The sequence below is a fragment of the Mastigoproctus giganteus genome, chromosome 8 (assembly GCF_048544385.1).
Source record: "Mastigoproctus giganteus isolate SK-2022 chromosome 8, ASM4854438v1, whole genome shotgun sequence".
Classification (NCBI taxonomy): Eukaryota; Metazoa; Arthropoda; class Arachnida; order Uropygi; family Thelyphonidae; genus Mastigoproctus; species Mastigoproctus giganteus.
Genome location: NC_143582.1, coordinates 58,842,997 through 58,858,147, shown reverse-complemented (window position 1 = coordinate 58,858,147; position 15,151 = coordinate 58,842,997). Strand labels below are relative to the sequence as shown.

General features: G+C 35.3%; 1 protein-coding gene across 3 annotated transcripts in view; it reads right to left on the bottom strand.

The window, feature by feature from the left end:
* Eaf6 (chromatin modification-related protein EAF6/MEAF6) overlaps nt 1-15,151 on the bottom strand; it is a 425,780-nt gene that overhangs the window by 87,664 nt on the left and 322,965 nt on the right. For all 3 annotated transcript variants that reach the window (XM_090380123.1, XM_090380120.1, XM_090380121.1), the window contains 2 exons: nt 13,704-13,819; nt 5,396-5,483 (listed from right to left, as the gene is read on the bottom strand). In XM_090380123.1, the coding sequence (XP_090236249.1) occupies nt 5,396-5,483; nt 13,704-13,819 (204 nt within the window). The remainder of the gene's footprint in view (nt 1-5,395; nt 5,484-13,703; nt 13,820-15,151) is intronic.

The following is a 15,151-nucleotide window of genomic DNA, read 5'->3' as shown; positions in this document are numbered from 1 at the left end:
AGCAGTGTTCTTAACACATCTTAATTATTACATGTCTTTATCTTTCCAGGATTTCAATTATTACTAAAGACAATAATTAAGTATAAGCGGTAAAATGATGTAAGCAAGCTGCTCTTCATTAATTTATTTCTGATTAAAATATATAACACACTACTGCATTGTAATAATAATTTAGAAATTTAATAAATTAATAACTAAACATCACAATAAACCCAAATTTTTCAGAACACCATGGTTCCTTCTCCTGTGGGGATTAGAACAGATATATACAATGAAATTACATCTAAGGATGCCTACAGTCCAGAATAATACAGTTCTCCTGTAATGATACCAGATATGATGAAGCCAAAAGAGGGAAAATGCAAAGAAAGAAGATCAGTAACAAAGAAAGATCATGAGGTTAGTTTGTGCCATCTTGATTGGTCTTATGGCTTCTCTTTGCTGCTAGCCATGCCATATGTCATAGGGGGTGGGGAAGTTGTTCTTGTGAACTGCTATACGTTGCATCTGGCTGAACTGTAAATTTGGCTTCCACTAATGTCTGGAAATGTAAACAAACTGGAGGCTTGAAGGCTAACTAGAAAGCTGTGGCTATTTTGTAGGTTATTCTGATGGCTATAATTGTGTTGTTTCTTATCAGTTATGGTTATCAATCTATTGAAGAGAATTATCCAGGATTGAAAACTAGTAACTGTACCAATATTTCTGTAAGTAAAAATATTACATAAAGACTTAATGGGAAGTTAGGAAGTCTCTTTTTTTTGGTGGTAGGAAACATTTAAGACCTTAGGGGCTCATCCCCCCGCCAAATTATAGCTCAGATTTGTTGACAACAGTTTTTTAATGTGAAATCAAAGCACAGAAATGTACATTCCAAGAAAACAACCAAGAATGCAACAACAGTCTTGATGATAACATTAGGAGTTATAAATATGAAAATATTTTTACACTTCAAACAGTAACCCACCAAGTTTCAAACAGTTTTAATAACATATTTTTTAATTACAGATCCTGAAGTCAGCAAAGTTGTTGATAGTGTACATGATCTGGTGAGGAGTGATCAACGAGTGACAGTTCAGTACATTTCCAGCATCTTAGGCATCTCATCTGAACCCGTAGCACATAATAACAGAAGGTCTCTCATAAAAATGTGTCAGCACAATGGGATTCAAAGTTGTTGACAGCAGATCAAACATGAACAAGAATTGTCAAGCCAAGTATAAATGGCAAAATGAACATTGGCATCCTTTTCGAGCAGATCCAGCAAATTCTATACATTGAGACCAACTGATGATGTTACCAACAGCAAATGCTAAATGGGAAGCATTCAAGGAATTGATCTCAGAAGCTACTAGACTTTTCATACCAACTAAGAAATACTGTTCAGGGTCGAGGCCTAACTGGATGTAGCATGAACTAATGAAATGTGTGGCAGAGAAGAAAGGTTTCTTCTCTGCCACCCTTTCTATTTAAGTGTATCCCATCCCTGTAGAAGCAGTCTCTCCTGTTAACAAGCACAGACCAGGCTGAGAAAAATTCTACCCCTTGAGCTTTGCACAATCTCTCCAGGGCCAAATTGATCAACATGGCTCTCATCATATACTCCCTCCTATCGTGTCTGGGCAAAATTGCAGACACTTTCAAATTCAACCCTAATTCATGGCTTTTTTCAACAGTGACCTGTACTTGTTAAGTAATTCTGCCGGTCTCCTACTCTTAATATCATTAGTGCCAATGTGTACAACAATATCACCTTTTGTGCCCTTAAAAGATATCTGCTCTAACAACATCATCAACCTTTGCCCCCGGCAGACATACCTATCCTTTTACGCAATATGATCCCCGTTTCCCTGACAATAATCACCGACAACTACTAGTTCCTGTGGGACCAGCACATTCTGCCTTGGGGGTTGCTGCTGTGTTGCGTGATGTTCAAGTGCAGGCTCTGGCATTGATGTGGGCTGAGAGCTTGATGGGGCCCCTCAATTTAGATACTTCGAGGACATTCACCCTGTCCTTCAAGCTCTCATACAGGCCCATAAAAATGCTGAGTTGTCGCCCAATTTCCTCACACTCCTTACATCACGTACACAAAGCCATTCCCCTTGGCAATATCATGTCCCGTACCTAATTGCTCCAAAAACATCATACAAGCAGTACATTTTAAAAGGCTGTGATTCAGAAGGCAACTGCCTCCCTCAGTTCTTCCCTGAGCCACAGCACTCCCATTAGCTTGAGCCTTTTGCTTTGCTGCTCTGGTCTGAGTCATGATTTCGATTTAATTTGAATACAATTTCAGTTGCAGTACAAAATTATAACCCTAAACTTATATCCCAATGCAGTTATAACACTACATATATGTATATTTTTTTTTTCAGTATCGAGTATTATCTCTGAGTTTCGTTTTATAACTTCCGTATCAAGTTATGTATTAATTAATAATGTTACATTTGTAAAATCTAAGTCGTTATATGTATTTACTTAAAAAAAAGTACAATTTAATTGATAATGAAGTTTAACAAGATTAATAAATTTTAACGATAATCGATAATACTATATACTATACTAAGCTAACGCTATCTAGTACGGGATATAACGTTTTATTGTATAATGATGGCGGCAAGTTACGAACGGTAAATCTATGGACACTTAAGTATTAATTAACTTTCAAAATCTCACTATCTAAATTCAGAATAAACCAAGGATCTTGACTAGGTCTATAAGCTACTTATAGAAAATAATTTAATATAACAATTAAGTCAATAAAGTGGCTAAATATAGCTAAAAACTTTGCCTTCACCGGAGCTGCAAAAACTTGTAAAAACATGGATTGGGTACCCTTACTGATACTAAGTAATAACCTACAAAATCTCTATCGAAGTCAAAAATTAAACTAAGTATCGTAACTAGGAATATAAAGCTACTCCTAGAAAATAAATTAATGTGCCAATTTAAGTCAATAAAACAGCAAAAATTTAAAAAAAAACTTCTCTATTTGCCAGAGCAGTAAAAACTTCAAAGACATAAAAACTTGTTGTTGTGGAAGCTGATGGCTTAAATAAATTCAAAGAAGAACTAGACAAACTATTGGAAGGTATGGATGTGTGAAGTGTTTTTTTTGCTGATGCTGTATAAGCTTGCTTTCTTGCCTCATATGCCATTACTAGGGCCAGTCCTAATCCATTCATGTCGATTCTGGTTGAAAGTGGTGGGCCACAATTCTATTTCTGATGATGCAAAGTTTGAAAATGACATATAACACCCAGTCATTAGAGAGCTGACATATTTTTTCATAACAGCTTTCCAGAATTTGATAAAGATGGGTCAGGTGTAGAATGATTTGATGATTATGTTTAAAAAATAAATGCTCTTTGGACCAGTTTCCTGTGTGCTTTTTTTTGTTCCCCTCCCCCCATTATTAGCCAGAGGGTGATTAACTGCTGGAACAAACTTCCATATGATGTTGTAGAAGTGGATGGCTTGAATAAATTCAAGGAAGTGCTAGACAAACCGTTGGAGGGGGTTGGTGAAATGGGAAGTTTTTTTTTTTTTTTGGCTGATGCTATACAATCTTGCTTTCTTGCATCATTTGCCACTACAAATACTAATATTAACTTGTGCACCATGTGGTGACATGCAGACCAAGCACTTCCCCACTGAGCAAAGAAACAACCTTTACTTGTTTTAGACTCTCCATGACCTCGATAGTAGAAATGGCTTTGACCAAGTCATTATCAATCATCTGGTTTAGTCTGCTATGATAATCAATTTCCAAAATGGGAAAAATTTGAAAACTTTTATAAAATAAACATGCATATAACATTTTATAGCATATTTAGGGGTAATGACCTCAGTGAGATACAGTGTATTGAAAAGCTATGTTCAGATTTTTAAATGGTAGCATAACATTTAAAAGAAGCAAGCAAATTGCTTTAATTAAGCCAAATGAGAGAACAACATGAGCAGACTTTTAAGAACAAGTAACGACAATGCCTAGAATTATCAGTTTGCTTGGGTTGTTTAAGATCTTTTTTACCAGAAGTTTGAAATTTACAAGTTTTTTCTTGAGTTCATTAATCAGTCTTTTTTTTTTTTTTCTTCAAAACTTTTGGATCACAAGCTACATTTCAACATGAGTCACGGTTACTTACTACTGAGTGCTTGTTCTACTTCTACTTTTCAATTTTGTAGCTACAAAAAGTGCCCATATTACTTTTCTCATCACTTCTAACCTTTTATTTAAACAGACTTGTCAAAAGTTGCCACTGTCAGTCTAATTACACAATTAACCAAATACAGTCAAAATGTACACATATGCTTCATAATCTTTTTTTAATTCAGTGGCATGCACCAGATGAAATAGTTTAAACATATTTTCTTTTCAGCACTTCTTTCTAGACAGTAAAAACTTTTTAGCACACAAATTAATAAGATGACAAGGGCAGCCTATTGCCACCAAGTAACAATCTCCTCTTTTAATACCCTTGCCAATTCAGCATTTAGACCTACCACAACAGGTGCATTATCAACACTAACGTGCTAGGCAGTCTTTTGAAGGAATTCTAAAGAAGGTGTCCAATGTTGTACTGTGAGGAGTCACCCTCAAAAAAAAATTTTTTTTTTTTTTAATTACAAAAGGTCACTATAATGGGATACAGCATTATATCACTGATTACTGCTATCCGTAGCAATCAAAAATGGCCCATTTTTCAGAGCCATCAGTATCCCTTCTTTCTGCATCTGTGCAATTTCACTAACAATACCTTTCATTTTTTTTTTTATCCCACAACCACATATATATATGTCTTCAGAAATTTTACTTCCTGTCATATTTCTTTGGCATCTTACTGAAAAATATTGTTAATTGGCTTTACACTATACAGGTGTGATGAAATATCAAACATCACAAAGAACAACGCTATTATCACACATTTCTATTTTGCAACGTAGACTATAACAACACATCCAACAATCAATTCATTAATGACAATAAGCAGAAATTTTCAAAATAAAATATATCAAAAAAATCAAGTTTTAATTTACTTTTTTATTCTTTTATTTTTTTACCTTGTGAAAAGAAGAAAGGTGAAAAGCTAAATTTTAGCAAAAAATGGAGAAACTCATTGTCACCAACTATATTACCATGGTAAGACAGAGAAAGGTCAAATCAAGTAAGAAAAGGTGGATTCTTCATCATAAATCTGAAGAGTTGGTAGCTATGAATCTATAATTAAGTGATATATAAATTTTAAAGTTCCTAATCTACTTTAACAGAAGCTAAGATCACTTTAAATATATCAAATATTTTTTGAAATATTTCAAAAACTGCTAATATGCAAATTAATTAGCTTGCTTCTGAATGATTTTTGTGAACAATATTTTTTTTAAAACTTACTGCCATGGCTGTAATGGAGGACTTGGAAAATAGTCTTTCTGCTTCTTTAAACTTTCTGTTTCTTTTGTCAGCTTTGCTGTTAGTGTTTCTAATTAAAGAAACAGTGCATAAATTAATAAAAATAATACTAATTAAAGTGGAGATATTCAAGCAACTTCACACAGCCTAATGTTAATGAAACAGTACTGGTAGAGGTAAAATGATGCAGGCTTATGTAAGTGCCCAAATATCCAGATTTTTCATTTCCATCCTGCAGTCAAATTTTTTTCTTCTTTTATCCAGATTATTAAAATTTAGCAGATATAAGTTTGTACACTTTTTTTTTTTATTAAATAGAATTTTGAAATTTTCTAAACTGTTTGTTAAAAAACATTAAAATTAACCTGGTAGCTAAAACAGACCCATGATTCTCCTAAACGAGTTTTAAGAAAGTTCAATTAAGGTACTTACAAGTTCAAAAAAACAAAACAAAAAGATGTTGCACATACTCTCAATTTCTCAGAACCTGACAGTACAGAGTCACAGGCTCATATTATTGCTGCCTATCTGGCATCTATCCATATGGAAAGCTCATGCAACTGGCATATTACAAAAATAATTTATAAAAAAAGAAAGAAAAGTAGTACTATTTTTTTCCCAGTAGCAAAAAGACTGTGAATTAAACATTCCATAAAATTCATTAAATAAAAACAACATTTAAAAAAGACAGACATTTGTATTAAAAAATTTATTTTTTAAGTTGAAAACTGCTGTATTTACCATTTACATTACACTGAAAACAATGATCAGATGCATCCAGTTATTGCAATTAATGCACTGGAGAAAGAGTATTTAAATAGCCATATCCATTATGGTATCCAAAGAAGATCAGAAAATTAGTGAAAATGTAGCTGTTGTTAGTCTTAAAACAGAAACTGGATATATGTAGCAGACTAGAAAAAGCAAATATCAAAAAAATGCCTTTATGGAGTATAATATTGGCAACCTCTAACAGTCTATGACATTAAAGCAAAATTGGCGTTAAGTTTTCAGTTATAATAAGTTTGAAAAGTATTTTAAAATTAAGCTAAAGAAATGAAGTATAGCAAATAAATCAGTGTCTAAGAAGCTCAACTTCACACCACGGCACTTCACTGTATAGTATAGGCAACTATAAGAGTAAGCTCGTGCAACTGGCACTCACAATTCCACCAGACAAATGGTTTTTGCATCATGATAATGTGTGGTGTCATTCCTCTGTCACAGTGAAAACGTTTTTAACAAAAAACAAGGTCACAACATTGGAGCACTTGCCTTATTCATCTCCACAATTCCCATGGATGTCAGATAACTGGATTTACAGAGTGTGGCTAAAATTAAACAACAAGGATCATTGCTTACCAATGCCTTACTACTGCACATGTCAACAACATTCATATGGCAGTGTAGCTTGTTTTTTTTTTCTCTACAAATGAATTTGTTGCAATCGATTAAGTTTTGATTGAACTATGTCCCTAAGTGAATCAGTGTTTTAACCCTTTGTTGAAAAACGAGTAATCATAATTTAGAGCAAAGAATTGTTATTAAATTTTTAGAAACTCTGTAAAAATGGTTTAGAAATGGAGGTGTTAGAGAAAATGCATGGTGATAAAACTATGAGTCAGCTATGTGTGTACAAATTGCACAAATGGTTCAGAGAGGGACAGGAAGACATCCACGACAACAAGAAGACTACTAACTTCAATGACGGATGAGAATGCTGAAAAAATTCGAGAGATCATGCAGCAAGATCATCAGATGAACATTCGATTAATCGCAGAACATTTACACATTAACAAAGAAACAGTAAGAATTTTGACAGAGCAGTTGAGCATGAGAAATGCATGCATGTCCTGACAGATGATCAGAAGCAGAAACGTGGAGGTTTGCAGCACAAATTTGGGTCTTTCAGCATGATCCACAAACCAAGTGTCAAAGCATGCAGTGGCAAACTCCCTCATTTCCCCATTTAAAGAAAGCAAGAATGTCTCGACCGAAGATCAAGTCCATGCTTGTCATTTTCTTTGATTGTCATGGTGTTTTTATGAATTTGTGAATGAATTTGTTCATTCACAAATTATGAATTTGTCCTGCCAAATCAGACACTCTACATTGAGATTTTAGATTTTGTGAAAAAATTCAAAAGACATGGCCCAATTTATCATGACAATGTACCGTGTCATTCCTGTCAGAGCGAGAGAGTTTTTAATGAAAACCAAGATCACAATGTTGGAGCACCCACATTATCCTTCAGATCTGGCCCACGTGACCACGTGACTTTTTTTTCTGTTCCCAAAAATTAAAATCCACCTCAAAGGAAAACGATTTGAGGACTTAGCAGACATTCAGAAGAACACAACACAGCAAGTAATGGTTTTATCTTCCAAGGATTTCCACTGCTGTTTCCACCCTGGAAATTGTGAATGGAGTGCTGTATAGGTGCAGCTGGAGAGTATGTTGAGGAGATAAACATTGAAATTGTTGTATTTAAAACAATAAATGATTTAAAAAATATTTCTTGTTTCTTTTTAGCTGCACCTTGTATACTAATATGGTCGGGATATTACAATCCATGGTTAACTGTTGTAGTTTTAGGCACATCAATGACTTAGACGATACTGCACCACCATGTATTGTACCCAAACAAGAATATCTGTATTCATGGGCCAATTAGCATGCTGTGCTAATTGGCCCATGAATTTGAGATCAGCTAACTACAGCCCTGATCGAAGAGGGCTTTAGAAATTCCTCCAGCCTATGACAAGACTCAAAGAAAGACCTCTCCGAATGTGTGGTTTGGAGCAGCAAAACCACTATACTGTCATGGAAGACTCATGGTTAATAACCAGTAATACAAAAATATTTTTATATTCTGAAATGCTATTCCAAAAGTTGTAAACTTGCAAAAAGAAAATTTTTTTAATTACTAATGCATAAATGACACACAATACTACCTGTATTTTTTAATATGAAAATAGCCCTAAATTTGTGCATTTGGCATTATTAAAGAAGGAAAAAAAAAAAAAAAAATCCAGGGAAGATACTCCTTCCCCCTTGTTGGTGGGCATTTCATACCTACCAATCTCTAAAGCATTCTCAAAGCTTATTTATTATAGAAAGGCTGTGCGCGTGCGTGCGTGTGTGTGTGTGTGTGTGTGTGTGTACGTACATGCTGCATATCTTCTGTGCATTGATAAGAGAATCACTAGATTCAATACTGAACTTTATCCATTCTAAAACTTGATCATTCTATAAGGCAGCTCTTGTTTTTGTAAGAAGTGCCTTTTTATTGTTTTTCAGCCTGAATATTAATGTTTTATATATATATATAAAACATTATAGTGATAAAATGAAATATGTTTATTGTGGTATAGTCAACTGTAATAATGATATTTATACTATTTCACTTTCTTCCTAAACCCTTGTTTTGGATTTAAAATTTAAAATCTCAAAAAAATCTTGTAATGTAAAGTTATCTTTTTCTCAATATTCTTATTAGGAAAAGATTAACAATACATTGTACATTACACTGAACAAAATGAAAAATTATTACATTGTATATTTACAGTTTTATATTTTAACCTACAGCAATTGTTGAATACTATTGAATATAAGCTACTATCAAGCTTGGTTATTTGGCTCATTTGGTTAGTAAATTTTTAAACTTACAAAGAACTGAAGTTTTATTAATATGCCTTGCAACACTAAAAATATGCTTAAGTAGTTCCTCTCTGGTGTCAATTCTGCATTGATACACCACAGCTCATATGACCTCATACAAAGTACCCCTAAGGGGATGAGAACCAATGAATGTGTATTTGCATACATACTATGCTTCAAAATCACCGAGAATCAGACCCACCTCCTAAATTTATAACAAAGCAGAGGGGACACCATGTCTATTAAGACACCTATTACCACATGAATTACAAAAAAAAAAAAATAATAATAATAAATATTATTTACAAGCACAATACTGACACTAAATTGTGATCTGTTAGCATTTTGGGATCCTTTCCAAATCTCATCACCTAAGTGATGCACTCAGTAAGAATGCCTCACTGAAAGATCACTACTACTAAACAATCAAAATGATTTTATATGATGTAAATGTCACTAAAAAAAAGTTTTGTTTTTTTCTGATTCATGTGGAATAAAAGGTTCTTAATATATGAGGTGTGACAATAAAGTTCCTAGACTAGTGCAATAAAAAGAAAACAAAGTGAAGGAGTTCAAAAATAGTTTAATTTTTATTCAAAGTAATCACCACCTGACTGAATACACTCATTACACCATTAAAGCTTTGAAAAGAGTCAGCAAAGGCATCCAAAGATATGAGATTAGGTTTGGTGGCCATTGTTCTTTATGTTCTCAATATCCTGAAATCGGGATATTGAGAAGCTGTGAAACAAAAATCACAGAATAGCAGGAGTGCTGTGGCTCTGGGGAGAAACGAAGATGTGATTATCCAATGCATCACAGTCTCAAAAAATGTAAGAAATGTGAAATGTTTGTGGACATTTCGGGAACAGGACATGATCTGGATAAGGAGGATGTTTTCGTGTGTGTGCTAAGCGCCTAGAGTGATAAGAAATTAGGTGACAACTCAATGTTCTGATGGGCATCTATGAGAGTTTGAGGTGTAAGGTAGATGCTGAAATTAATGAGGGGCCCATCAAGCTCTCAGCTGCCCAACTCTATACCAGAGCTCACTCCTGTGCAGCAGGCAACACACACAGGCAATCTCAAAGGCAGAATGCGCCGGTCCCACAGGAACTAGTTATTGTTGGTGACTCTATTGTCAGGGAGACAACGAATATATTATGCAACAAGGATAGGTGGAACGTTGAACAGGACCAGGGTATGTATGCCAGGGGCAAAAGTTGATGAAGACATAGAGCAGATATCATTTTTTAAAGGCATAAAATATGATATTGTTGTACACATGTTGGATCTTAAGAGTAAGAGATCTGCAGATTTAATTAGCAAGTACAGTTCATTGTTAAAAAAGGTCACGAGTTAAGGTTGAATTTGAACGTCTCTGCAATTCTGCCCAGACATGATAGGAGGGAGTATATGATGAGAGCCTTGTCAATCAATTCATCCCTGGAGAGATTGTGCAAGGCTATTGGGTAGAATTTTTTTCAGAGTGGTCTGTGCTGGTTAACTGGAGAGACTGCTTCTACAGGGATGGGGTACACTTAAATAGAAAGGGTGCAAGAATATTTGCTGATGCTATCAAGGCAGTGTTAGGTGGGTCGGAAAACTTCTGGGCTTGAGGGGGGGGGTGATTCTTGCACTGCTTCTATTGGAATGAACAGCAGCCTAGAAAGTAAGTTGCTGGGGATTTCCTGGCATGCTGGGAGTCACAGTGAAACAAGTAAATACATGGGCTGTGTTAGGTGGACAATGCAATGCTGAGTCAGTGTGGTGTGACTTAAGCACTGGGAAAGGGAAAATAAGAGTAGGTGTGTGTTATAGGCTTAATGAATCTGATGAGTATAATGAGAAATTGTGCAGAGAAATAGAGTGGGCCAGTAAATCAGAATGTCTTATAATGGGGGATTTAACTTTCCAGATATTGACTGTAACTTGGGTTTTGATCACTCGCACACTAGCAAGACTTTTGTGGATTTATTGGATGAGTGTTTTCTACAGCAACATGTTTGAGAGGCAATCAGAGGGAGTAATACTCTTGATCTAATTATCAGCAATGATTGTTCATGCGTTAAGAATCTGCAGATAAAGGAACCACTAGGTGGCAGTGATCACAGTGTACTGAGGTGGGATTTACTTGAAGATGTAACTACCATCAGGGGGAAGGGGTTTGCTTTTGTAAAGGTGACTACAGTGGTCTCATACAGTTTTTAAATTCTATACAGTGGGATCAATTGATGATGTTACCAATGTTGAATTCTAAATGGGAAGCCTTCGGGGACTTAATCTTGGAGGCTAGTAGGCTTTTCATACCAACTAAGAAATACTGTTCAAGGTTTAGGCCTAAATGGATATCAGATGAATTAATGAAGCTTGTGGCAGAGAAGAAAAATGCATGGGCTGCATATAAATTATCAGGTGACACAGAAGCCTATGGCAGATATAAGCTAGTCAGTAATCAAGTCACAAAGGAGGTTGGAGAGGCAAAGGGAGATTACGAGAAATCTTTAGCAAGGGATGCAAAGAAAAATACAGAGTTCTTTACTTATGTAAACTCTAGAAGGAAAGGGATGAATCAGATTGGTCCACAACATAGATGGTTTGACTATTGATGATCATGCTCAGGTAGCTGATAAATGAATGAGTATTTTGCATTTACATTCACACATGAGGAGTTATTCAAGGAGAGGAATGCCAGAAGCTTATCAAACTCTAACAGGGAGCTAAGTGATTTTGTAATAACTGAGAGAAAGTGGAGGACAAATTGCTGAAGTTAAATGTAAGGCAGGCACTAGGGTGGATGGGATCTATCCAATTATATTAAAGGAGGCAGCAAAGGAAGTAAGCAAACCCTTAGCTATAATTATAAGAGCTTTATTAGACTTAGGGGATGTCCCCATGGACTGGAGGTGTGCAAATGTATCACCAATTCACAAAGGGGGTTCAAAAGGACACAAGTAACTATAGACATGTTAGTTTAACTTGTGTTCTGGGGAAAATAATGGAGTCACTGGTTAAAGAAGTATTGCAGGATCATCTAGACAAGTCTGTAGTAGTAGTTAAGACACAGCATAGGTGTGTTAAATGGAAGTCTTGTCTGACCAATTTGATTGGATACTATGATGTGGTCACAAAGAAACTGGATGCAAAAAATAATTTTGATATGATATACTTGGATTTCAGGAAGGCTTTTGATATTGTTACACATGGAAGACTGCTGTACAAATTGGAGGGGTATGGCATTAAGGACAAGTTGCTAAAATGGATAAAGGGATGGTTGAGTGGGAGACAACAGAGAATGGTAATCAATGGACACTGCTGTTGTGGACTAATGTTATTAGTAGAGTTCCCCAGGGTTCGGTGCTGGGCCCATTGTTGTTTTGTGTATTCATCAACGATATTGATGAGGGTATATCAGGCTTAATGTTCAAGTTTGCAGATGATACAAAGGTTGGCAGGGTTGTTAATGACAGTAAAGACAACATGCTACTGCAAATTGATCTAGATAAATTGGGCAAATGGGCTGAAAAGTGGGAACTAAAGTTTAACATTGACTAATGCAACGTACTGCATATGGGTAACCATATCTGAAGAGAAATGTACCAACTGTGTGGTACTACACTCAGGGAAATGGAAAGTGATAAAGACCAGGGGGTAATTGTGCAGTCAGATATGAAGTACACTGAGCAGTGCAGATGGGCTGCCAGAGCAAGTCATGGAGTCTTGTCAATGATATATAGGAATTTTGCTAGAAGGCACAAGGAGGTGATTATCCCATTGTATAAGGCAGTGGTCAGACCACACCTTGAATACTGTGCACAGGTCTGGAGGCTTTTAGGAAAGATGTAGTTTCTAGAATGAGTACAAAGAAGGGCAACAAGATTGGTGAGGGGAACAAAGGGGTGCTCTTACCAAGATAGGCTTAAGTTCTGCAAATTGCAGTGCCTGGAGACTAGGCACATGCGAGGTGATCTGATTGAGGTGAACAGGGCCTTGAATGGGTTGAGTGTGTAAATGAGCTAAACTGTGATACAATTTAGCTCATTTACACTTAATACTATTCTGCTTGTTTAGCTTTTTCAAGTTTTCTCCATGGTTTCCCCATTTATTAAAAATATAAGAACTCAAGTCAGAATAATCTTCAAGTGACTATGATTTGTAGTTCACCTAATGATGAGTTAATGGTCACCAACTGGAGGGAGGATTTCTATGAATAAAGAAAAGAATTTTCATTACAGGGATCTACATGTTCAATGGGGGGGGGGGGGGAATATTTCAACACAGCAGCAGATTACATAAAATAAATAAATAGTGAAGTGTATAAATTTTATACTTTCATTATCACAACATCCACTGTAGCATTTAATGCCCTAATTTATTTTTTAGCTAACAAAGCAACAAATAGCACACTAACACAATAACACAAGCCAACAAATGCTATGCCTAAATAAATGAATACAACTATGAAAGCAAATTTTTCATCAGTTTTTTCCCCCTCTACCTCATATTCTATCTTAGAATACATAACCTTCAATAAACATGACTGTGCCTGTGTACATCCTAAATAGGTGAAAGTCATTTAATTTACTTAATAAAAGCAATAAACAATAAAAACAGTTTTATCTGAACTTACTTATTAGTGGCTAGGTACCTATCCCATCCTCTAATAATGTTGCCATAAAGCTGGGTGTCTTCTAAATAACTACCTTCAAATGCATATATCTGTCTTTCCAAATTTGCCAAGGTGTCCTAAAATTAAAAGAGTAATCAAAAATAAACATACAAATAAAGAATGAATACAGCCCAAATTAAAATTATATGTATTTTAAAAAGTTTGCTATATAGCTAGAATCACACTGTAAGCAAATACTCACTGTTATATGGCAGCTCAAGGATATTCACCAGGCCAACACCTGGTAAATGTCTTTCAGCCCAATCAATTTTGTCTGTACATCACTCACATGATCAGAAACAAACTAATTTGAAAGACTACTGATATTGAGTAATTTGCTCAATAAACTTGCTTCCACTGACCAGTTAAACATGTGATAAATGGTTTGATTTTTGGCATGATGTCACCAGACTTTTCACAATCAGCATTTGTCCCAAATCATATGTAATGTGATGGAGAGGACAAAGTGCTGCCACAGGAAATGCAAATGCTAATATTATGCCAATGATGGTGTGGTAGCAATAGCACTTATAACCAAGGCCTCAATATTATTGAAATCACATCAGCCAGGGTACAAGAACTGTGGAACAAGAACTGCAAAGTAATTTCTTTTATGCAAATGTGAAAAGTATTCCAGAAGATATTTCGGAATTCATCTTCCTAAGTGAGGAAGTTGTTTTTCTGTATTCTAGGCACTAAGACAACAAAACTAGGACCCGTTGTGGCATTTGTTTCAAACTGAATAAGAAACATAATCTCTGTGAAAGATGCTGGCAGAAGGGTTCAACTGAATATGCTGAAATTAGTAACTTGTTAAAATTTAAAGGTTTAAAATTTATTAGAATCACCACTGGCTTGCGGGGACTGCATTAGCTTCACATATCCTATGGCTGCACTCAGTGTGTGTGTGTGTGTGTGTGTGTGTTCTTAGGCTGATTTGTATATTGTGGGGCCTGGAAAAACCCAGGTATAGCTCATGAGGAAATCCTATTACCTTTGCCAAAGAATGCCTAACAGCCTTGTGTGAAATAGCTCTCATTTCTCCAAAAGAGCAGCAAGTGGTGGGATATTATACAATACCCCCAACTTCCAACTGGGACTATTATATAATTATAATAAAATAAAATATGACAACACATAAAACTTCACCATAGCTTTCGAAGCAACTGCTTTCTTTCTCAATACCACATTCCTACCAGTCGCAGTGGCAATAACTACTAGGACTAATTTCAAACATTATTTACTTCACATTTTGTTGTTTGAAATTTCTTGTGGCAAACATGTTTGTTTTTTTTTTTTTTTTTCATTTAATTTGCATTACTGTACTGTATATCTATCCATTAATTTTCATCTTTTTATCTGGAAAGCCTCCCCTCTGCACTGAAAATATATACAATGGGCACAAAGAG